This window comes from Rhinatrema bivittatum, chromosome 3 (genome assembly GCF_901001135.1).
Source record: "Rhinatrema bivittatum chromosome 3, aRhiBiv1.1, whole genome shotgun sequence".
NCBI classification, from domain to species: domain Eukaryota; kingdom Metazoa; phylum Chordata; class Amphibia; order Gymnophiona; family Rhinatrematidae; genus Rhinatrema; species Rhinatrema bivittatum.
The window spans coordinates 264753354-264777849 of NC_042617.1; the positions used below are offsets into that span (position 1 = coordinate 264753354).

The following is a 24496-nucleotide window of genomic DNA, read 5'->3' on the forward strand; positions in this document are numbered from 1 at the left end:
CTTGTACCTTATATACCACCTTAGGGATCTTATTGCTACTCTGCCTCCCTGCCATGCTCTTTATATACCACCTTAGGGGGTCTTACTACTACCCCTTTTCCTTATTTAATTTAATTTATTTATTTAACCCTTTTATATACTGACATTCGTTTACAATTTGCATCGGTTTACATATAACAATTGAACTAAAGAAGGAAGTTACATCTGAACGAATCGGTTAATTAGGAAATAAAACTGGACCTCTCTGAAAATGGAGAGGGTGGAGAGAGTGCAGGAACAAAAGATACAGAGTTAGAAGGAACAGCATGAGAAACAAGAAACATATAACTATAGACAATGTTGTGGAAAGCATGATTGAATAGGGAAGGGTGAATTCTAACATTGGCATTGCCATGCCCCAAATTTACCATCTTAGGGGTCTTACTGTCACTTGCCTACCTGCTATGCACTTTGCAAGCCACCTAAGGTGGTATATAGTTACTGCTCTGCCTACCTGTCTTGCCCCAGACACTGCTATTCTGTAACTACCTACATGAAACTTTGTAAGGATCTCCCTCCTAAACGATTAAATCACTAAGATATTGTCACTGCCCGAGTTCGGGCCGATATCTTCTAATTTTAAAATCCTCTGCTATGCAAAGGACCACCATGGTGGTCCTTTCTCCATCAACCCGCGGCAAAGGTTCTTTAATCACCTCACTGTTTTCCGATGTTGGAATCCACTGTATGGTCCTGGTTGTGACATGGACCTCACAGAGTTGTGTTTGAACTAGGGGTGTGCATTCGGATTGACCGCATTAGTAAAACGCAACTCATATTTTTTTTTTACTTAAAAAATTGATTCGACATAAACGATCGGATTTCCCACATATCGAACATAGATATGTTCGATATGTGGGAAATCGCGATTGTTGAGCCAAAATAAAAATATAAACCCCCTCACCCTCCTTAATCCCCCCCCCCCGACTTACCACAACTCCCTGGTGATGGAGCGAGGAGTGAGGACGCCATTTCTGCAATCCTTGGCGAGAAGCATGTGACGTCGGCGGCACGTCGAGTGACGCCGGCGTCACGTGATTCCCGGCTCGTTCGCGCCGGACGGCTCGTTCGGCCCAAAAAGAACTTTTGGCCAGCTTGGGGGGGCCTCCTGACCCCCCCAAGCTGGCCAAAAGTTCTTTTTGGGCCGAACGAGCCGTCCGGCGCGAACGAGCCGGGAATCACGTGGCGCCGCGTCACTCAGACGCGACGTCACGTGATTCCCGGAACTTCTATATATCTTAATTACTGAAGCATTTCAATGTAAAATGACCAAATAGCTGACTGTATACAATACCACTAAGGAGATGTGCAAGGGTTCAAACTAGGGATGTGCAGAGCAAAATTTTATGTTCATATTTTTTATGTCCGAAAGGGGGTCCCACTTGCGGCCAATATGGACATAAAAAAAATCCAATGAGTTGGGTATATGTACATATGTGCAAAAAAAAAAATTAAACCCCCTCACCCTCCTTAATCCCCCCCCCAGACTTACCACAACTCCCTGGTGATCGAGCGAGGAGTGAGGACGTCATTTCTGCAATCCTTGGCGAGAAGCATGTGACGTCGGTGGCACGTCGAGTGACGCGGCGTCACGTGATTCCCGGCTCGTTCGCGCCGGACGGCTCGTTCGGCCCAAAAAGAACTTTTGGCCAGCTTGGGGGGGCCTCCTGACCCGTCGTCCGGCGCAAACTTGCCGGGAATCACGTGACGTCGCGTCTGAGTGACGCGGCGCCACGTGATTCCCGGCTCGTTCGCGCCGGACAGCTCGTTCGGCCCAAAAAGAACTTTTGGCCAGCTTGGGGGGGTCAGGAGGCCCCCCCAAGCTGGCCAAAAGTTCTTTTTGGGCCGAACGAGCCGTCCGGCGCGAACGAGCCGGGAATCACGTGACGCCGCGTCACTCGACGTGCCACCGACGTCACATGCTTCTCGCCAAGGATTGCAGAAATGACGTCCTCACTCCTCGCTCGATCACCAGGGAGTTGTGGTAAGTCTGGGGGGGGGATTAAGGAGGGTGAGGGGGTTTAATTTTTTTTTTTGCACATATGTACATATACCCAACTCATTGGATTTTTTTTATGTCCATATTGGCCGCAAGTGGGACCCCCTTTCGGACATAAAAAATATGAACATAAAATTTTGCTCTGCACATCCCTAGTTTGAACCCTTGCACATCTCCTTAGTGGTATTGTATACAGTCAGCTATTTGGTCATTTTACATTGAAATGCTTCAGTAATTAAGATATATAGAAGTTCTGGTCTCCCTGACACAGCCCTGATGCGAAATACGGCCATGTTGGGGTCCTTGCTCTGAATCAAATTCAAAGGTGCAAATAATGATATATGGTACCACTGATGTGACTGTATTTACAATAAAGAGTCTGTTTGTTCATATGTATTGACCAGTCGATATTATGTGCCACACATTATTTGTATTGTATTTGCCCCAGATATACCACATTAGGGATCATGCTATTAATATGCCTACCTACCATGCCTATTATGTACCAGCATGGGAGTTTTGGTACCTCCGCAAAATTATCTTACCCTGTTTCTTGGTTATTCTAAAAATTTCAAATAAGAAAAATACAAGAAAAAAAATACAAGTTTCTCCTCCCACCCCATCTGTTTTCTAGTTCTCTACATTAAAGTTGAATTTTCAAAAGTTTTGCATGTAAAAAGTAGCACTTACACAGGTAAAATAGCATGTATGGGAGTATATGCTATTTTAGAAACCTCAATATGCACGCATACATTGGGGTCCATGAGCAAATTTATGCATGTAAAAAGGTCAGGCCAGGGGTATTCCAGGGAGGGGCCAACATTTACACTAGTAAATTGCTATTTTATAAGCAATTTAAACATGTAAATTTGTCACTATACTTGCATATATTTACTCCTGGTCAATATCTGGAGTAAGTGACTGTTAATATCTTAGAACAGCCCAGGAAGGTCTTCATCAGCTGCAGAAGGACTGGGTGAATTGGTAGACTAAATAGGAAAACTGGTTTATTTCAATTCCATATGCATATTAGAAAATCCCCCAACCTACGCATATAAAAGCTGAGTTATTGGGTGGGGGGTGGGGTAAATGCATCTAAATTACATGTGTAGTATCTACTTGTGTATCCCTTTAAAATTGGAAATAGAGATGTGCATGTACATCATTTGCACTCACTTATCTGGATAAATTTGACTAACCTGGCTAAGTAGCTCCTTTGCTACTACTTAGAGCGACAAATTCAAATTTATCCAGCTAATTAGCAACAAGAGGCTACATAGCCAGATAAGTTTGAAATGCGCTACATATCTGTCCAAAAAACACTTTTCAGACTTACCTGGCTGGATTTATCAAAATGCACGAAATATCGCATGCGATAGGAAAAGGGGTGTGTATTATGGTAATAGGCAGTTTATCACAATTTGCGCTAATACCTATGTGAAACAATATCTTAGCGCAAATTGCGATAACTTTTTCGCACTTTGTGATAAGTGCCAGAATTGTATTTACTACATAATACAACCACTGGGGGGACCATGTTTAGTAGCTTTAAGCTCCTAGAGAGCCGGGGGGGGGGGGGGGGGGGGGGGGGGAGAGAGAGGGCCCTGATAACTAGGCTAACTCTCCAGGAGCTTAAAAACGACATTTGCGATAACAAAAAATCCTCCCCTTGTTATCATTTGCATCTCACCATGCGTTGTGCTTTTGTACGCATTAATGGCGTTTCTTGCATGCGAAAACGCCATTAATGCATGCGAAAGCACCATAATGTTTGGTGAGATGCAAATGAGAAAAAGGATAGGATATTGGGGCAGGAATTTTGGCCAAGTGGGCTGGGCTCACAGTTTTGCAAAGCCATATTGTATGGCTTTAACATGAATTTGAACTACATCTATTTCATTTGCGTAAAGCCATGCGATAGGGCTTTTTCACGGTTGTGATGCTGTTTTGAGAGAGAGAGAGACTACCCATAATGCCCTCACACTAGACAGGTATTTATATCTCTATGGGAGGCCCACCTAGTAACTTGAGGTGAGGTTTAGGTATTATTTGCGCAGTGTTCTCTCAACCTAGCTTGATGGACTCTCTACCTGGGTAAAATCAAGCTAGGTTGAAAGAACATTGAACAAATCTCATCTGGGTAGTCTGTCTCTCTCTCTCTCCCCCCCCCCCCCCCCCCCACAGGAGCTTAAACCTACTAAACATGGTCCCCCCAGTGGTTGTATGTAGGAAATACATCAATTCTGGCACTTATTGCATAGTGTGAAAAAGTTATTGCAATTTGCACTAAGATAGTGCTTTGCATAGGTATTAGCGCAAATTGCGATAAACTGCCTTAAAACACACTCCTTTTCCTATCATATGCGATATTTAGTGCATTTCCTACCCTTCCTATGTTCAGGGCGGGATACATCATAACATCCAAAATCAGTTACATTAAAACAAACCATAGTAAAATAGATATGTCATAACAATAAAATCACACAATATAAAATAACATACTTCGTAACAAAACATAATGGGGCAGCTTTTCAAAGGGGTACGCGCGTAACCCCCGAAAAGCTACCCCTTCCGCCCCCTGCGTGCGCCGAGCCTAAGCCCTGGGACACGCATAAGTCCCGGGGCTTTCCTGGGGGGGCAGCCGGCGCGTCATCGGGGGGCGTTCCGGGGGTGTGGTCGCGGCCTCCAGACCAGCCCCCGGACCGGAACATGGCGCGCCGGCAGCCTGCCCGCGCACGCAAGTTACGCCTGCCTTGGGCAGGCATAACTTTTGAAATAAAGGTGGGGGGGGGGGGGGGGGAATTAGTTAGGACCAGGTGGTGGGTTAGTTAGGGAAAAGAAAGGGAAGGTGGGGGACACCGGAAAGAAAGTTCCCTCCGAGGCCGCTCTGATTTCGGAGCGGCCTCGGATCTTAGCCTACCCTTCTTCTTTGTTGTATATACTAGGGTGTTTTATCCTCAAAAACCCTCAGTCGGAAGGATAAAAAGCAGCCACAAGAGAAAAGATGCACAGGAGAGATATTTAACATGTTCTAAATGTGGTAATGGTTTCAATTGGAAGAGACAACTAATGCATCACCAGAAAATTAATAAAGGGAAGCGACTGTGTTCAGCTACAGAATATGGGGGAATCTTTCTTAATAAAGCAAACATCAGAAATTACCAGGAAACCCATGGTGATGAGAGACCAATTCCATGTTCTAATTGTGATAAACTTTAAATTAGAAAGCAAATTTCACAAGAAACCCAAAATTGTACCCAGCAGGAAGATTAATTTCAAGAAGGAATATAATAAAAGCTTATGTCACAAAAATGATACTGTCGACAGATCATTCTTTTGTCATAAATTTGACAAATGGCAAGTGCATCACCAGGAAGATGGATATCTCCCATGCTACTCAGCATCACTACCATAGCAAGAATTTGCACCTTGAAGGTCTTGCTATCACTCTGCCTTGCTGTCATACTCGACATTCAAATAGGGGTGTGCAGTGGTAAAAAATCTGTTTTGTTTTTCATTTCATTTTTTTGGGGGGAGGGGGTTCCAAATGGATTTTGGATTGTTTAATGTTTTATTCATTTCTTTTATTTAAAAAAATAAATCAAACATAAAAAAAAAACAACAACAACAACAAAGAAACGGGGGTTCCCAAGGCCTTCCATTTCTACCACCCACCTATCCTGACCTGACCAAAAAATGCCAGGGCCAGGATCCTCCCTGGTCCCCCACTTACCCAGTCTGGATGTATTCACTGACAAGACCTAGGCCCAAGTAAAGTCTCAGCCTTGCATAGCCCTAGGCCATAGTAGGTTGCCATGACCTCTGCCTCAGCCCTATGCAAGGCCAAGGCTTGGAGGCCTGGTCCCAATGCTGAGTCGTAGACTGGATGCCAGGGTCTCTGTCTTGACCTAGGCTGGGTACCGACTCCTGGGCCTTGGCCCATACCTGGATTCAACATCTGGGCCTGGTCCGGAAACTGGGTACCAATGCCTGGGACTCCACCCAGGCCAGAGCCCAGGCTTAAGCCCAATACTGGGGCCTAACCCAGAGGGTCAGGTACCTGATGCATGGGCCTCAAGCTAGACCAAGGCCAGGGCCCATAAAGAAACCAGACCTGACATTGGGGCCTTGGCCCTGCCCCAGGCACTGGCCTGACACCAGGCAAAGCCCGGAGGCCAGATCCCAATGCCTGGGCCTCAGCCTATGCCAAAGACAACACCCAGGCCCAGAGACCAGGTGCCGGCACCAGGGCCTCAATCTAGGCTAAGACCCAGACTCAAGTCGCAATACCAGGACTCTGCTCGGAGATCGGATCCCAATGCCAGGGCCTTAGCTCAAGCCCCTGGCCTGATGCTAAGTCCTGGCCCAAAGGATGGGTCCCAATGCATGGGCCTTGGCTTTGGCCTAGACCAAGGCCTGGAAGTCAGAGCCCAGGCCTCGGATTCTGGGGTCTTCACTCTTATGTCTTTTTTTCTTCTTGAAATTGCCATCCATTGAGGGTATGCCAGAGTAAATTAACTCCAGTGCATCCTCCTCGGCGGAGAGAGCCATACAGCAAAATGCTTAGGTGAGGCCTGACGGATAACTTTTCTTTCTTTCTTTTTTTAGTTTTTAATTAAATGAATAGGCTGCATTATTTTCCTCATTGACTTTAATGGGAAATGAAAAACAAATGAAACATTATTTTTTTTTGTTTGTTTGAAACTAATAAAATGATTCTAGGTGCCCTAGGAAATGAATGAACCAAACAAAAACTTTTTCACTGTACATCCATATCGTAAAATATTGCTTCTTATCCAAGTCATTTTTTGCTAGTCTCTCTTTTGGTTCTCTACTATTCTGAGTAGATGAACATACAAGTCTCCAAACTTAATCCAACACACAGCTCCTCTCCCCATGTCATACCATGAAGCTTTGTAATAAATATTTATTTATTTGTAATTATTTTTTGCCTTATATATAGTTAAAGGTGCTTTATAATATGTAATAAAAATCTATACAAATATCTTTACATTAATAAGAAATAAAAAACCCACCTTCCTACTACTCACTATCAATTTCTACAACATCAACCAAATAAAAATACACCATATCGATCCCCATCCTGTAAACTACAGCCCCTGTAATCCAATGAGCCCATCCATATTCTCCTTAATACTAAAAATCATCAGACAGCCACACACACATATCACCACTATAATGCAAGGAAAGAGAACCCAATTCAATTGGATTTTTTTTTAATGTTGACTTATTGTCTGCCTTTTGTGACTGTCCAGGCACTTCAAAGATGATTTACATTCAAGTACCATAAGTATTTCCCTGTCAACAGAGGGCTAAGCATTCTGTGTCTATGGAAAAGAAGCTTAGTAAAATCAGATCCTAAATTTGCCCCTGTGACAATGGAGGGTTAACTGAGTTGCCCAAGGTGATAAGGAATAGCAGCAGGATTTGAACCATAACTTCCCTTATTCACAGCCTGTTGCTCTTACCCCTAGGCTATGCCTCCCCCATTTGCAAAACTAAAATTAATGAGGCTTATGTTGCAACATCTGGCTGCATAGCTTTTACGGTGGCCTTAGTGGATGGTGCCTGGCTACCACCAAGCTGCCAGCATTCAACTGGCTATTTTCTGGAAGTTGTAGCTTGCAGGTACCAAATCAGATACCTTGTAGCCTGTGATGCTGATAGATTGTACTTCTTTTAATTGCACCTCTGCCATTGCCTCTGCTCTCAAACAATGGATTGTTTGCAATACTGCAACCTCTCAACCATGTTTTTACAACTGTCTTCTATATATTTCCCAAGCATTCTTGAATTCTTTGAATACCTTTCCTCTGAAAATGCTGGGATCTATTTTCCTTTTGTATGTGGAGGATATTACCATGTTTTATTTGTTGCTCCTGCCGTAAACAGATTATTTGTCAGATCCATGGATACTTGTAGTGTAAGTAAATATCCCTAATCAGACTGCAAAGCAGAAGCATGCCACAGAAGTGGCAAACTCAAATGCAAGATGAGAAATATGGCTGCAGCTGCTGCTTCTGCCATGATGGCCCCTGCCTGTCATAGAATGCTCCTGACGGATAATCTCAGAATATACTCTCCTCCAGTTCTAAGGGCTAGCAAGGGCTCCCTGTGCCTCTTGGACATAATATCTGGGACAAGGAAATAAGTAAATAAATAGGCCCATTTATTTTAAGGAAAATAGATCAGTGTAGATCATGAGTGGAAGGAATGTGCATCAGTTTACTTAATAAATCGGAACTGTAAGTGCATTAGGGCAATACTGTGGACATAAAGAAAAGCAATAGCTAGGATTTTAAACACACGCATGATTTTATGGGCAGCCAGTGTAGTCCATGAAGGAGAAAAGTGGTTTGAATAGATTTTTGGAACCTATAAGATGACCCTCACAACTATGTTAAGGATAAGGTTGGGGGGAGGGGAGGAAAGGGAAGGGGAGTGTATAATAGAGAAAATGATACCAGCATTAATGGTGCTTAAAGTCTAATTGGAGATAAATAGGCTATGGAGAAGCAATTTGGCGATGTTATTTGAAATGAAGAGAGAGATGCAGTTGGGAAGATCACCATCGCAGAATTTCACTATGGAGTTTATGCATGAATTACAGAAAGGACTTGAAGGAAACTTTCAGCTTCGTGGTAGTAGCAGACTGTGGACCTGATTTATTAAGCATTTTTTTCCCATTCTGAGTCTATAAGGAAAAAGCTTAGAGACCAATTTTCAAAGAGGGCAATATTCAGTGCCACTTAGCTGGATAAGTTAGAATTTATCTGGCTAAATGGCAGTGGCTGAATATCTGGCTATGCTGAGTGGCCACTGGTTAAGTGGTGGAGTGAACGCATTCTAGAGAAGAGCTGAGTTAGTTGGATAACTTATCCGGCTAACTCTGCTTGGCCCGTAGACCTGCCCTAAGATTAGCTGGATACACTTATCTAGATAACTTTAAGATAGCTGGGTATATTCAGCTGGGCAGCTGTGCTGCTGAATGCACAGGCTAAATTATTTATTTATTTATTTAACAGTTTTATATACCGAAATTCTTGTAAGGGTTTACAAATCAGTTCGGTTTACATTGAACAGAAACAGTGCTTCAGTAAATGAAAGCAATTACATTGAACATTGACAGAGCTTCAAATGTGGAACAATTACAAAGAACTAAAATAAAATATCTTATTAACCAAAAACAAGCAGAATAACATTTAACATTTGTACAGAAAACAATGTCTCAAAGAGCGTAAATATAATACATATGTGATCGCAGAGGCTTAGGTCTTGGACTAAGCAACAGAAAACTAGGGGTTGACGCTAAGGTATAGCACCAAACTGAAATCTTGGAACAGAGGGGCATAAGGGTGTCACTTATATAGTCAGATAACTATATCAGAATAACTAGCTGAGCCATGCGGAGGCTGAGTATCTACCTCAAAGTGTTTAGGTGTCTAGATTTGAGAATTAGGCAACTAAATTGGCCCTTCTGAAAATCTACTTGGGCAGAGTCCCTAAATTTAGGGTCCTAGTTTCACTAAGCGCCAAAATTTAGGGACCTAAAATTGGATAGAAACAGAGTTGGAGGCGGGGCAGGGGAAAAGTTTAAGTTTTTAACACTGATTTTCAGCAGTAAAAGCCTAACTTAGGGGCATTAATTTAGGAAAATGAATAGCAGTCCTAAATTTAGAAACTTAAAGGTAGATTTTAAAAGCATTCCTCGCACAAAAACGGCCCCATCCACACACGTCTGTGGGCCGTGCGCCAGCAATGCTAATTTTAAGAAGCTAAGAAGTTCGTGCGTACACACCCGTGTGCGCGTCAAGAATAAGGAGGCAGAAAAGGGGCGGGGCATGGCAGTTCCAGGGTAGGGCCAAGACTTACAAGTGTAACCCCTGAATTGCCATGTTACCTGCATAACTTTACTGCTGGTCCTGATGAGCTGCAAGCCTGGAGATTTTGGGCCAGAGGGATCCTGAACACCAGACGGGGAGGAGGAGGGGGGATAGACACACACATACAATTTGACACTCTATATATCTCCCAGTGTAAGAGGGACACTTTCAACTCAGGGTGGATTTTGGTGTGGGGGGGGGGGTGTTACATTGGTCTGCAGACCCTTGTAACTGCCCTCCCCAGAACCCACTCTGAAAGTGCCCCTCTTACAATGGGAGATATATAACGTGCCATATTGTCTCTGTAACAAAGGCTCTCTCTCTCTCTCTCTCTCTCTCTCATATGGGCACACGTGCTCTTTTTAAAATTTAACTGTCTAGTTTTAGGTTCCATAATGTAGGTGGATTTTTGTTGAAATTACATTCCTAATTTCACTCAGTTTCTTTTTTTATATTGGCCTTTCAGTTAATAGGCCCAAGGATGATATGTTAGGAAGAGATGAAACTACAGAAAAAAAGGAGAGATATAGAGGTTAAGGGGCGGATTTTCAGAGCCCTGCTCGCGTAAATCCGCCCAAAACCGGGCGGATTTACGCGAGCAGGGCCCTGCGCGCCGGGAAGCCTATTTTACATAGGCCTCCCGGCGCGCGCAGAGCCCCGGGACTCGCATAAGTCCCGGGATTCTCCGAGGGGGGCGTGTCGGGGGCGTGGCTACGGCCCGGGGCGGTCCGGGGGCGTGGTCGCGCCCTCCGTACACGCCCCCAGGTCGCGGCCCGGCGCGCCTGGAGCGCAAACAAAAGTAGGCTATTCGCGCGCCTTTTAAAATCCGCCCCTAAATATAAGATGGAAATAAAAGTACCATAATCATGTTTAATTTAGGCTATGACTGAGGGACCTAGGTTGATATCTGATAAAACACAGCAGTCATTAAGTAAGGGAAAACATGAAAAGGGATGTGTTATCCGTATAGAAGTGATGTCATTTATGTTATGATTTTATTTAGCTTCTTTTATTTCATTTTAATTTGATAACTACTAACTGTCTTTTATTATTTGTTATGATTAATTAGTTTAGTATTGTTTAGTATTTTAATTGATGTAAAGGTTAATTTTTATATTAATTTTTACTTTATTTGGTTGTAAACCGTTATGATTGATATATAGAATTTTGGTGTATAAAACAATATGAATAAATACATCAAATAAATAGTACCAAATGTGAAGAGATGATGAAGAAATGGGCCTCCAACAGAACTGAATGGGAAATCCCAACAGTAATAGGAAGAGGTCTGGAACTTAGTGTAATTTTCAGCTGCCCACATAGTCAAGTCTGCATGTAGAAAGCACATGCAGACTTTAGCCTGAATTTTTAAAACACACATGTCCACTTTGAAAATTCCTAGGTGTGCAGGGAAACAGTGTGAACATACATGGAGACTTTTGAAAACCAAGTGTGCGTGTATGTTGGCACACTTTTAGGTACCAACATACACCTAAAAGTGTATGTTGGCACCTCCAGAGCTCCACCTCCAGAGCACCTCTCTGAAGTGCACGTAAAAGTACCTGTGAAATCACTTGCCTGTTCTTTTATGTGCACAAACCCCTCTCCCCCATGCAGTTTCTCTAAAGGCCATTTCAATGCAGAGAACTGGGTTTTATGCACGTAAATAGCTTTGGAAATTACCACCTACATATTTGATTGATGTAAAATACCAGAAAGGATGGAGAACATTCAGAAAAGGAAAGACTCAGAGATATTGAGAAACTGCAGGATGACTTATGTTATAGTCAGAATCAAAAACTGTTGGAAGATCAGGGAAGATACAGTGAGTGCAGAGAAAAGTCTGGCCAGCAGAGGGAGGGAAACAGATAGAGAAGAGCAGATCCAGTAGAATGGTTCAACTAAAACTAGTTTGGAAGGGGTCTGTAGGAGAGAGGAGACATCAGCAGACAGTTGGGAATGCACAACCTGCTGTAGGAATGGGAAAGGAGAAACAAGGTGCTGGATTGACAGCATACGGAGATCCATGGAGATATGGGAAAGCCTGCCAAGTACTAGGAGACACCAGAAACAAGAACTATTGATTTGAATGAGAAGTGGTGGGGGGTGGGGGGAACTGGTGAACAGATTGAAATTTGGGAACACTTGCTTTAGCAAGCAGAGAAAACAAGTTGCCCCAAGGATGAAGAGGAAAACTGCAAACATTAATTAAGGATAAGTAAGTGAGGAAAGAAGGAACAAAAAGCAAATTCAGGAGGAAAGTGAGAGGAGTGGCCCAGAACCAGGGAAATAGAGGAAGTTTTGAGACAAAACAAGGATGTCTAGTATGTTTTGAGAGGACAAAAAATGCAGTCATTAGAGGAATATAGATTGGAAAAGAAATAGGTATGGAGGGCAAAATAGAAAATTAATGGTAAGAAAAAGTTGTTAGACGTTACAGTTCTCTCTCTTGATCTGATTGTTAGGTTAGGAAAATTGCAAGCAGCACTGAATTAAAGGATGATAAAAGGCAAAATCAACAGGGGTTTTCTTTATATTTGAAAAGCTTTTCAGCTGCAGTCAGAGATTGTAGGCAAAGCAGTCCCTGAGATGTTAAAATGTGCAGAATAAAAAGATGAAGAGCAAGGAGGCAAAGCAAGAAGGGAGAGGATGAAACTATTTCTGGTACCATGGTGGCAGGACGGCGAGCAGCGTGCAACTAGAATATGGATAAGGGGTACAAAAGAGAGAGTGTGAGGTCAGAAAACAGAAGTGGACAAAATCTGAACAGCCAAAAGTTGACAGCCATGAGTGACTTACTACCAAGATAAGATCTGTGGTGTAAGCATGGGGAATGGGGATAATAAATGGAGAAGAAAAAGGCCAAAGAGACCAGAAAGGCTTAGCAAGGATGAGGAAATATGTAAAGGTGAAATGATCTGGCATCAGGAAAGGGGTAAGAGAGTCACATTCTCGGAAAAAGGCATTGACCTCTTATTTTTCAGGGTCGCAAGGGAGCTATAGAGAAAAAAGACGGTGGAGGTTGGTCAGTGGTGGCAGAGAGAGAGACACACACGCGCGTGCACGCGCTCGCATTGCTTATTGAATTTAACTTGATTGCGCTGGTCCTCTCCAGATTCACACGTCCCTGATTAATGGAAGACCCAGTGCTGAAGATCCTTCTACTGCATTGCTGGACTTCACCTCAGCTCGCTACATTCGCTTGCGGCTCCAGAGAATCCGGACACTGAATGCTGACCTAATGATGTTTGCCCATAGTGATCCCAAGGAGCTTGACCCAATTGTTACAAGGAGGGTAAGGAAGCCTGAAACAGTAGCAATGCCCTGTAGTCAATCTCATGTGTATATATACCCTGCATACATTCTATATTTTGTACATTTTGATTTAATTTCAGTCTTTCTTTTTTTTTCCGCTCTCTTTTTCCTATGTATTTTATTCCATTTCTATATACATTTTTTGATTCTTCCCACACAAATATGACACACTATGGTTTGTAGCATATATTTACTACCACTTAGCAGCTGTTAACAGTGTTATTTCAGCTGTTATGCTCTTCTAGCAAGCAGTTGCCTATTGTGATCACTTTATAGCTCTGTAAACTCACACCCACTGCCAAATGCAGTCTGCTTTTGAAGGTGTCAACAGTAAAAAGTAAGGAAAACACAATTTTATCCCTATGTTTCCTTAGATTGCACTCGATGCTTTTGCAGATCCTATGAAATCACTGGGATGAGCTGCCCTGCACTACAGTCCATAGTTCCTTGCTTTGTACCACTGCCACTATCATGCCACAAGGTTTTTGCCAGGTCCTGCTGCTTTTGTTTTCATTAAATAAAATACTAGATTGCTTTCTTTTTTTTCACCCAGCCCACTCTCTTCCATTCCATAAAATTTAATTTTGCCCTGCCCACTTTCTTGATCTAAACTGAGCTGTATTGTAAATTACCTTCTGAAAGATTTTTCTGGTCTAATGTACCTGAGCTTTTCAAATTGTATTGATTGAATTAAAGAGCATTATAAGCAGTAGGAAGTCGGCTGAGACAGAGTGAATTTATAAACTGCCGTTCACATTAGCTCAAAGGCTCAATATACCCTGAACTGGAAGTCACAATTCCAGTCAAAGAAGAAATGTCATATGATGTTATAATGGTTGCTGTAAAACTCACTGTACCAGGCAGCATTAGTTGTGTAGGTAAAATTATTGTTGGAATCAGTTCTAGTAAATTCTCACTCACATCATAAAACTATCCAATGCTGGGTTTTTTTTCCTAGAAAGGCTGACATGGGGTGGGTACTAGATGGGGGAGGGGAAGGGAGCTAAACCTTTATCATGCATAAAATTGTCTCTCTCTCTCTCTCTCTACCCTCTCCCCAGTCTGATCTCAGCATTGTCCCCCCTCCATCCCGTGGCACACTCTCCTCCGCCTGCTAGCACACTGCCCTTTTTTCCCCCTTCTCTGACTCTAGCAGTCTTCCCACTCCCCTCTTCCCTCAGCCCAGCCTCTTTCCCATCACTGCAAAGAGCTTTGGAGATTGGGACACTGATTCAGAAGCTGAACCTAGAAGGAGAGGCTTTGATATTTGGAGCTATCATCCTGTTTTTTCCTTTTGATGATTTTATCTTTTTTGCCCTGAATCCATTTTTAAAAGTTTCAGTAAACTATTTTTTTTGTTGAACACCACTCCATCTGCTTTTTTCCAACCCAAGAACCAGCCTGCTGAACTGAAGAGATCTGCCTATGTGAGTAGTAGTTGGAGAGAGGCTGGTTGTGAGAGACTGAACAAGGTACTAGGGGGTGTGCATTCATTTGCAACATATTGGCAATCCACAACATATAGGGCCATATTCGCTGTATTCGTGGGGAAGCGAAATGTATCGTGATTCCCACGAATACAACGAATCTTCACCGAATTATTCGGCCGTCTAAAGGAGCGAATTTAAACAAAACCCCCACCCTCCTGACCTCCCCAAGACTTTCCAAAACTCCCTGGTGGTCCAGCAGGGGTCCGTGAGCGATCTCCTGTACTCACGCTGTCGGCTGCCAGTATTAAAAATGGCGCCGATAGCCCCTGTGACATAGTAAGGGCAAAGGCTATCTGTGCCATTTTGATTACTGGCAGCTGACGGCCTGAGTGCAGGAGATCGCTCCCGGACTCCCGCTGGACCACCAGGGACTTTTGGCAAGTCTTGTGGGGGTCAGGAGGGTGGGGGGGGGGGGGGGCAGGGTTGTAGTTAATTAAATTTTAGCCGGGAAACGAATAAGAATGGAATGCATGAATGGATCGGGGCCCCCCCTTGCTGAATGCAACATATCTGCCCTCATACGAATACGAATACCAAATGTAACGTATGAGGTCCCTCTGCACATCCCTACAAGGCACCTACACCCAGGAGCTAAGGGCCCTGGAGGCTTTTCCTCCTTCCTGTTGATTGAACCCTGGCTGTCTTGGTGGCTTATTGCAGTTGTTGGTGCAAGAGAGAAGGAAGAGTAATCCGGGAGATAGTGGCCCAGGGGCTTCTGCTGTGACCCTTGTCTTAGGGACCTCTAAACCAAGATGGGGTTACATATATACAGGACTTTCTATAAACAGGCAACCAAAGGCTACTGAGGTAGCCAGGCAGAGTTTAAATTCTTATAGTCATATGTACTAAAGTACTGTAAAATTGACCGGTTACCGCAGATGATCCAGCTCCAATACCCTGTGGTAAAAAAGGGGCCAATATTATCCTAATTACTAATGGGCCGATTCAGTATGGTGCGCTTGGCCGAGCGCACTGTTAACCCCTGTTTGGCCGTGCGTTTTCGACGCTCTATTTTTACCCCTTATACAGGCCATCCATTGCTCCTACCATGTGACAGGGGCCGACCAATGCCACCGGTAGCCCCTGTGACATAGTAAGGTCAAAGGCTATCGGCGCCATTTTGAATACCGGCAGCTGACGGCGTGAGTGCAGTAGATGGACCACCAGGGAGTTTTGGTAAGTCTTGCGGGGGGGGGGGCGGGGGGGGAATTTGTTTAAATTCGCTCCTTTAGACGGCTGAATAATTCGGTGAAGATTCGTTGTATTCGTGGGGAATCGCAACACATTTCGCTTCCCCATGATTACAATGAATATGGCCCTATACGTTGCGGATTACCAATACGTTGCAAACGAAAGCACACCCCTAGCCTCTATCCTGTCTCTATCCTTTTGAGATACAAGCTCCAAAAGTGAACACAATACTTCAGGTGAAGACTCACCTGAGAGACTGAACAAGGTACTAGGGGTGTGCATTCGTTTGCAACGTATTGGCAATCTGGAACGTAGAGGGCCATATTCGTTGTATTCGTGGGGAAGCGAAACGTATCGCGATTCCCACGATTCCCACTTCTCAGAAAGATTTTCAAAGCGTTGCTCGTGCAAAAACAGCCCTATACATGTGCAAGCAGTGCAAATGGGGTAAGCCCTTAGCTTCCAGATGGTTTGCTACAAGATAAAGGCTTCACAGTTGTCACATTGAATAATAGACATCTTGTTCATTTGATTTGATAGAAAACTCATTTAAGCTGATAAAAAAAAACTAGTAGATTATCTTGTTATCAATTAAGTACCCCAGCAAGACTATATTAGAAGAGCAATCTCTGGGCTGGGTGGGTAGAGGGGCAGGGAGGAAGGGAATATAGCAGAAAATAGAACATGTCAGCAAGAAATCAGCCTATATTATGGGTAACAAATTAAAAATTCTACTTCTCTGGTCACAAGCGCAGGTATGTGTGTCTCTGGAGAGGCACATGAACAATTAATTTTACTTCTATATACTACTTTTTTAATTAACCCCTGCAGTGCCGTGTAAGTTACCAGACCCCAAAACTATCAGCTTTTTTTAATTTTGATTTTTTGTATTTTTTTAAACTTAAAAAAAAACAGATGGAAGATCTCCGCTGCTGGATTGTTCCTTGCTGGGAGAGTCCTTTACCTTAGTCAAGATATATGGGCCAAATGCAGACTAGCAGGACTTCTATAGAAAACTCACTAATATGTTGCAACCTTGGGGGCGGGCATAACCAGAGAGCTAAGGAATTTGTTAGCTACACTCCATCTCATATATATATATGGAGATACCAACACTCTTTGAAAAAAACTATCCATATTATTCCCTTCAGCACACTATATACAGCAGGATTGATTATTTTTATGTTCCCCCTGCTTTATATCCAAGACCTCTAAAAGTGACATTCTTGCATGTTCCATTTCACACCATCATCCTGTAGAAATTGTACTGGATTTAGGGACACCTGGACCCAGAAACTTTACTTGGAGAGAGCCCCTGAGTTAATGAAAGGAGGGGGAAAGAATTTAATACTTTTAATCCCAAAGCTGATTACCCACTGGTGCTGCGCTGGGAGACCTTTAAGGCATTCCTCCATGGTAAAATAATCTCTTACACAAGTCACCTGCAGAAAATATGATGGCAAAAAGCTGACAAGCACCTATTAAAGATCCACAGTTTGAAAGCAAAGCTCAAAAATAGACTGCTCCCCATGTACCCTGAAAGCTTTAGAACTATGCAAGCTAAAATTAAAATCTCTCGAGATGATTAAAATAGGAAAGACTCTCAAATACACTAAATTGAATTTTTATGAACAAGGTGATAGACCTGATTCGTTTTTGGCCTGAGTGATTAAGAAGAAAGCTAATAGCGCAATGATCCTGGGTGTTGGGAGGCCTTCCGGGATTGTCACCTCACATCCCAGGGACATTGAAATGCACTTTAACTACTATGCACATTTGTATGTAGAGGCTTCCCCCGCATGCCTTACTGATATTCAGGGATATCTTTCCTCTTTACACTAGCCAATACTCACAGCAAATCAGAAATCACAATTAACAGATCTTATTACATTCCTCAAAATTCAAGTAGTAGTGAAGGCTCTACTAGGGGAAAAGTCCTGACCCGGATGGCTATCACATTGATCTCTACAAAAAATATCTGTCAGAACTTGTCAGCACTTTTCATGGAATTGGTTCTTCCTGTGCTCCCTGAGCAACATGGCGAATGCTGGCATTACTTTAATATCCAAGAAGGGTAAAGACGCAATTGTGTGTGGCTCATACAGGTCTATCTTATTATTAAAGTCCAATAAAAAATTCTGACAACTCACAATGGAGCTTCTTATGCCCAGGTTTATACACCCTTTTCTCACAGGACAAGCAGGATGGTTGTCCTCACAAATGGGTGACATCGAGGATGGAGCCCACCACGGAAAACTTCTGTCAAAGTTTAAACAGAACTTTGACTGGCCCCTACTGGGCATGCCCAGCAAGGCACTGACCCTGCAGCCAGCAGGGGTCTCCCTTCAGTCTTCTTTTTTCCGCGCAGCAGTTGCCACGCGGTGAAAGGAGCTCCCTTACCACGTTCCTGACAGGAATTCGGTACTTTTCTTTCCGAAGAAAATTTGCCCCTCAGGGGTCTCCCTTCGACAAATTTTTGTCACTTTTGCGGAAACCGGTAAGTTTTTGCCTTTTTTCCTCGACTACCGTCGAATTTGGCCCTCGAGGCCTGTTGGCACTTACCGATCCCCAGCCTAAATTTTGGCTTCCAGCCATGGCAACGGGGTTCCGTCGTTGTCCGGATTGTACCCGGACTATGTCAATCACAGACCCCCATAGGGTTTGTGTTTTGTGTTTGGGTAGTGAGCATGATGTCCTGACTTGCACCAAATGTGCCCTAATGACACCTAAGGGTCGCAAGGCCAGGATGGAGAAGATGGGGCTCCTCTTCCATGCACCCACCCCAACGCCATCGATAGCATCGACGTCATCGGAACCGGCACCGTCGAAATTGCACCACCATCGTCAACCCTCCGGTGACCGGCCACCATCGATGACTTCTCGGCCGTCGACTCCTGTCCCCTCCCCGGATGGGCGAGGAGACCGGAAGGACAAGCATCGCCATCGACGGCACAAGTCTCGGCCTGTCGAGGATCCACAGTCATCGACCTCTGAACAGGCCGAACCACCGACTAAGAGGCCTCGATCAGACTTGGCACCGTCCACGTCTCGTTCGCAGGCATCGAGGAAACCCTCACCCTCTCGGGGTGTGGGAGCCGTGATCCCACCGGTTACGGTGGTCCCTCCGGCTCTGCCTCAGCCTCCCTCTCCCGTCGAGCCGGGTATTGTTACCCCTGGTCTCCGGGCAGAACTGGACCGGCTGGTCCAGGAGGCCATCGAGAAAGCGATGCAAAGATTCCAACCTCATTGGCACCGTCTCCGGCACCGATTCCGGCACCGCCACCGGCATCGACCCCGGCACCGACTCCGCCACCGAGGAAGGAACCGACCACCGAACCTTTGGTGGAAGCGCTGGCACCGCTACTACAACGTATGGAAGCACTTGTACATGCACTTCCATCGATGATTCCAGTAGCACCGACAGCGCCATCGTCTCCGACTGGATTTTCATCGGCGGGGAGAAACACCGTTCTTGATTCCCCCTTCCGGGGTGGTCCCATCGGTGCCTTCTCGTATATCTCCACCGATTTATCCTTCGGCTCCATCGATTCCAAGACCGGCACCGACTCCATCGACAGCACCGAAACCCTCGATGCCGTTCCCAGTGCCGATTGTACTACCGGTTCCTCCAAGGTTTCCTTCGATGCCTTCGGATCCTCAACCAGGTCCATCGGGGCTTCAACCCCCAAGTGATCCCTATGATACCTGGGGTGATGATACATCTTCTGACACAGATTTACCATCACCGCCTTCTCCTACAGAGAGTAGAAAAAGATCTCCTCCAGAGGATCTCTCCTTTATTAATTTTGTAAAGGAGATGTCCGAAATTGTACCTTTTCAGCTGCAATCTGAGACCGATGACAGACACCAGATGATGGAACTGCTTCAATTTTTGGACGCTCCAAAAATCATCGCTTCCATCCCCATTCACCAGGTGTTTCTCGATCTCTTAAAGAAAAACTGGGAATCTCCTTCATCTGTATCACCAGTTAACAAGAAGGCTGACTCCACATATCTCGTCCAGTCAGCACCAGGCTTTCAAAAGCCTCAACTGGATCATCGCTCTGTTGTGGTTGAGTCCGCACAAAGAAAGGCCAAACGTCTAAAGCCACACTCCTCCACTCCGCCTGTCAAGGACAATAAATTCCTGGACAGTGTGGGACGGAAAGTGTACCATGGAGCTATGCTGATTTCTCGCATAGCCTCATATCAACTCTACATGACGCAATATAACAGAGCCATCCTTAAACAGATGCAAGATTTTGCTGACACATTACCTGACCAATACCAGCCACAGCTTCAGGCCCTTCTTAACAAAGGGTTTGAAGCGGGGAAGCACGAGATCAGAACGGCTTATGACATCTTCGATGCCTCCACAAAGGTTTCGGCTACTGCCATCTCGGCCAGACGTTGGGCTTGGTTAAAGTCATCCAACCTTCGCCCAGAGGTCCAGGATCGTTTAGCGGATTTACCCTGCTTAGGGGACAATTTGTTTGGAGAACAAATTCAGCAAATTGTAGCTGAATTAAAAGATCACCACGAGACGTTGAAACAACTTTCTTCTGTTCCGTCTGAGGTTTCCTCCAAACAACCACTTAAGAAGGACTCTAAGAAGTCGTTCTTTCGGCCACGCCGTTACTACCCTCCATCGGCCAGGCCTCGTCCAGCACGATCCTCTACTAGGCCTCAGCCGCGTCAGCCTAGGAAACAAAGGCCTACTGTAGCCCCTCCTCCTGGGCCTGCGGCTGGCCTTTGACTCCCCTGTAGGGAACACATGCCAAACCCCTCTTCCAGACATTCCTGTAGGAGGTCGACTGTACCATTTTCTACACCCTTGGTTGCAGATCACCTCAGATCAGTGGGTGCTAACAATTATCGCACAGGGTTACCACCTCAACTTCATAACTCTTCCGGCAGACTCCCCGCCTCTTCAAGCGTGGAGTCTATCCACCCATTTGGCTCAATTACAACAGGAAGTATCTCTTCTTCTGCAATCAAATGCTATAGAACCCGTTCCTCCCTCTCAGCGAGGCAAGGGTTTCTATTCCAGATACTTCCTAATACCAAAGAAATCAGGGGGACTACGTCCCATTTTGGACCTTCGAGCCCTCAACAAATACCTTCAAAAAGAGAAGTTCAAAATGGTAACCCTAGGCGCGCTGCTCCCTCTGCTACAAAGAGGGGATTGGCTGTGCTCTCTCGACCTCAAGGACGCTTATACCCACATTGCGATCACACAATCCCATCGCAAGTATCTGCGGTTTCTAGTAGGCCACGACCATTATCAATACCATGTCCTACCTTTCGGTCTGGCTTCTGCCCCACGAGTCTTTACCAAATGTCTCGTAGTGGTAGCAGCATTCCTCAGGAAGGAAGGTGTCCACGTCTACCCCTACCTGGACGATTGGCTAATCAGGGCCTCCACCCAACAGATAGCTCAATCCTCCCTAAAATTGACAATTCAAACACTCCTTTCCTTAGGGTTTCTTGTCAATTACGAGAAATCTTGCTTAGTCCCGTCTCAAACCTTATCCTTCATTGGGGCAGACTTGGACACCTTACAGGCAAAGGCTTACCTTCCTCTTCAGAGGGTCCACACCCTAATCTCCCTGGCTCGCCAGCTCCAGTCTCAGAACACTGCCACGGCTCGCCAGTTCCTTATTCTCCTAGGACACATGGCATCCTCGGTTCAAGTCACTCCCATGACCCGACTAGCCATGAGAGTAACACAATGGACTCTACGACACCAATGGATTCAAGCTTTTCAGCCTCTGTCCTCCATAGTCACAATTACACAAGCGCTACGCCTGTCCTTAACCTGGTGGACGATTCAGGTCAACCTCCTTCAGGGCTTACCTTTTCTCCCACCGGATCCGCAAGTAATCCTAACCACCGACGCTTCTCACATCGGTTGGGGAGCCCATGTGGACGACTTCCAAACCCAAGGGTTATGGTCCAAGGAGGAAGCCGAACACCAGATAAATTTCCTGGAACTTCGTGCAATCCGCTATGCGCTCCGAACTTTCAAAGATCATCTAATTCATCAGATAATCTTAATCCAGACGGACAACCAAGTGGCCATGTGGTACATAAACAAGCAGGGAGGCACAGGATCCTTCCTTCTGTGTCAGGAAGCTGCGCAGATTTGGGCGGAAGCCCTCTCCCACTCCATGTACCTCAGGGCCACTTACCTGCCGGGAGTAGACAATGTATTGGCAGACCAGCTGAGCCGTGTCTTCCAACCACACGAGTGGTCACTCAATCCTCTAGTTGCAACCTCTCTGTTTCGACAGTGGGGTTTTCCCCGCATAGACCTCTTTGCGTCCCCTCAGAACCACAAAGTGGACAATTACTGCTCTCTCATTCGGAGCCAGCACTCTCGGCCGAGGGATGCGTTCTCCCTCAAGTGGACAACCGGTCTGCTCTATGCATTCCCTCCACTTCCTCTTGTGTCAAAGACTCTCGTGAAGCTACGCCAGGACGGAGGAACCATGATCCTGATAGCACCTTACTGGCCACGCCAAGTATGGTTTCCCATTCTCCAGGATCTCTCCATCCGCAGGCACATTCCTCTGGGAATGGACCCGCATCTGCTCACTCAAAACGACGGATGCCTCCTCCATCCCAACCTCCAAGCCTTGTCCCTGACGGCATGGATGTTGAAAGGTTAGTCCTTCAACCATTTAACCTTTCGGATTCCGTTTCTCGGGTCCTGATAGCTTCACGAAAGCCTTCCACAAGAAGGTCTTACTCATACAAATGGAAAAGGTACACATCATGGTGCACTTCTCAGTCCCTTGATCCCCTTTCCTGTCCAATCTCAAAATTCTTGGACTATTTATGGCATCTCTCTGAATCAGGTCTTAAAACCTCTTCTATACGAATGCATGTCAGTGCGGTAGCCGCCTTCCATAAGTGTATTGGGGGTAATCCTATTTCAGTACAACCCCTCGTAACACGCTTTCTTAAGGGATTGCTCCATCTAAAGCCTCCCTTGCGTCCTCCGGCCCCATCCTGGGACCTTAATCTGGTTCTTGGTCGTCTAATGAAACCACCTTTCGAACCTCTGCACTCCTGTGCCTTAAAATATCTCACTTGGAAAGTGTTATTCCTTTTGACTGTTACTTCAGCTCGCAGGGTTAGTGAATTGCAGGCCCTAGTTACCTATCCGCCTTACACTAAGCTCCTGCAGGACCGGGCGGTACTCCGCACTCACCCTAAATTTTTACCCAAGGTAGTTTCGGAGTTTCATATCAATCAATCTATCGTACTACCTATCTTTTTTCCCAGGCCCCACTCCAACTCTGGAGAACAGACTCTGCATACCCTAGACTGTAAACGGGCTCTAGCTTTTTACCTGGACCGTACAGTTTCTCACAGGAAGAGCACTCAGTTGTTTGTCTCTTTCCATCCTAATAAATTAGGACAACCTGTGGGTAAGCAGGCTCTTTCCTCCTGGTTGGCGGACTGCATTTCTTTCTGCTATGAGCAGGCTGGCATTCCTTTTCAAGACCGTGTTAAAGCACACTCTGTGAGGGCCATGGCGACGTCAGTGGCACACCTTCGATCGGTACCGCTTCCGGACATCTGCAAAGCTGCAACCTGGAGTTCTCTCCATACCTTTGCAGCCCACTATTGTTTGGACAAGGCTGGAAGACAGGACTCCATCTTCGGCCAATCTGTCTTGCGTAACCTTTTTCCAACGTGATGTACCAACACCCTTCCACCTCCCGGTAGGGTGCGGATGCCCTTTCCCAAATTCCAACCCAGTTGTTGTGCCTGTTGCACGTCATTGGGTGCATTTGGTGCAAGTCAGGACATCCTCAGCTCGGTACTCACCCATTTGTGAGGACAACCATCCTGCTTGTCCTGTGAGAAAGCAAATGTTGCTTACCTGATGTAACAGGTGTTCTCACAGGACAGCAGGATGTTAGTCCTCACGAAACCCGCCCGCCACCCCGCGGTGTTGGGTTTGTTTTGTTTTTACTTTCTAGGCACTGCCTGTAGCTTTGAACATCAGACTGAAGGGAGACCCCTGCTGGCTGCAGGGTCAGTGCCTTGCTGGGCATGCCCAGTAGGGGCCAGTCAAAGTTCTGTTTAAACTTTGACAGAAGTTTTCCGTGGTGGGCTCCATCCTCGATGTCACCCATTTGTGAGGACTAACATCCTGCTGTCCTGTGAGAACACCTGTTACATCAGGTAAGCAACATTTGCTATCAAACTGGATTTATTAAAGAGAATCCACTAATAAGACGAAAAGGGTGCTTAATATCCTGCATCTTGTGAACAAAAAAGGTATCTTGAGTCTTGTGGTCTCTCTGGCTGCTGAGAAGGCATTTGACAGGGTGTTCTGGCCCTTCCTGTTTGCTGTTCTATGGGAAATTGGGCTCCCTTATCCATTTATGGGTTGGATACATGCCATGTGTTAGCAGTCTCTGGCCCGTTTGGTTCTTAAGGTTCTTAAACATCATTTATTAACATCCAACAGGGCCCACTTTTGCCATTGCTTTTTGATTTGGTGATCGAATCTTTGGCAGAAACCATAAGACTGAACTGAT

At 45.2% G+C, this 24496-nt stretch overlaps 1 protein-coding gene across 1 annotated transcript in view; it reads left to right on the forward strand.

Moving 5' to 3' along the window:
• LAMA2 (laminin subunit alpha 2) overlaps nucleotides 1-24496 on the forward strand; it is a 1492466-nt gene that overhangs the window by 528611 nt on the left and 939359 nt on the right. The window contains 1 exon segment of the mRNA XM_029596813.1: nucleotides 13058-13237. Coding sequence (XP_029452673.1) covers nucleotides 13058-13237 — 180 coding nt within the window.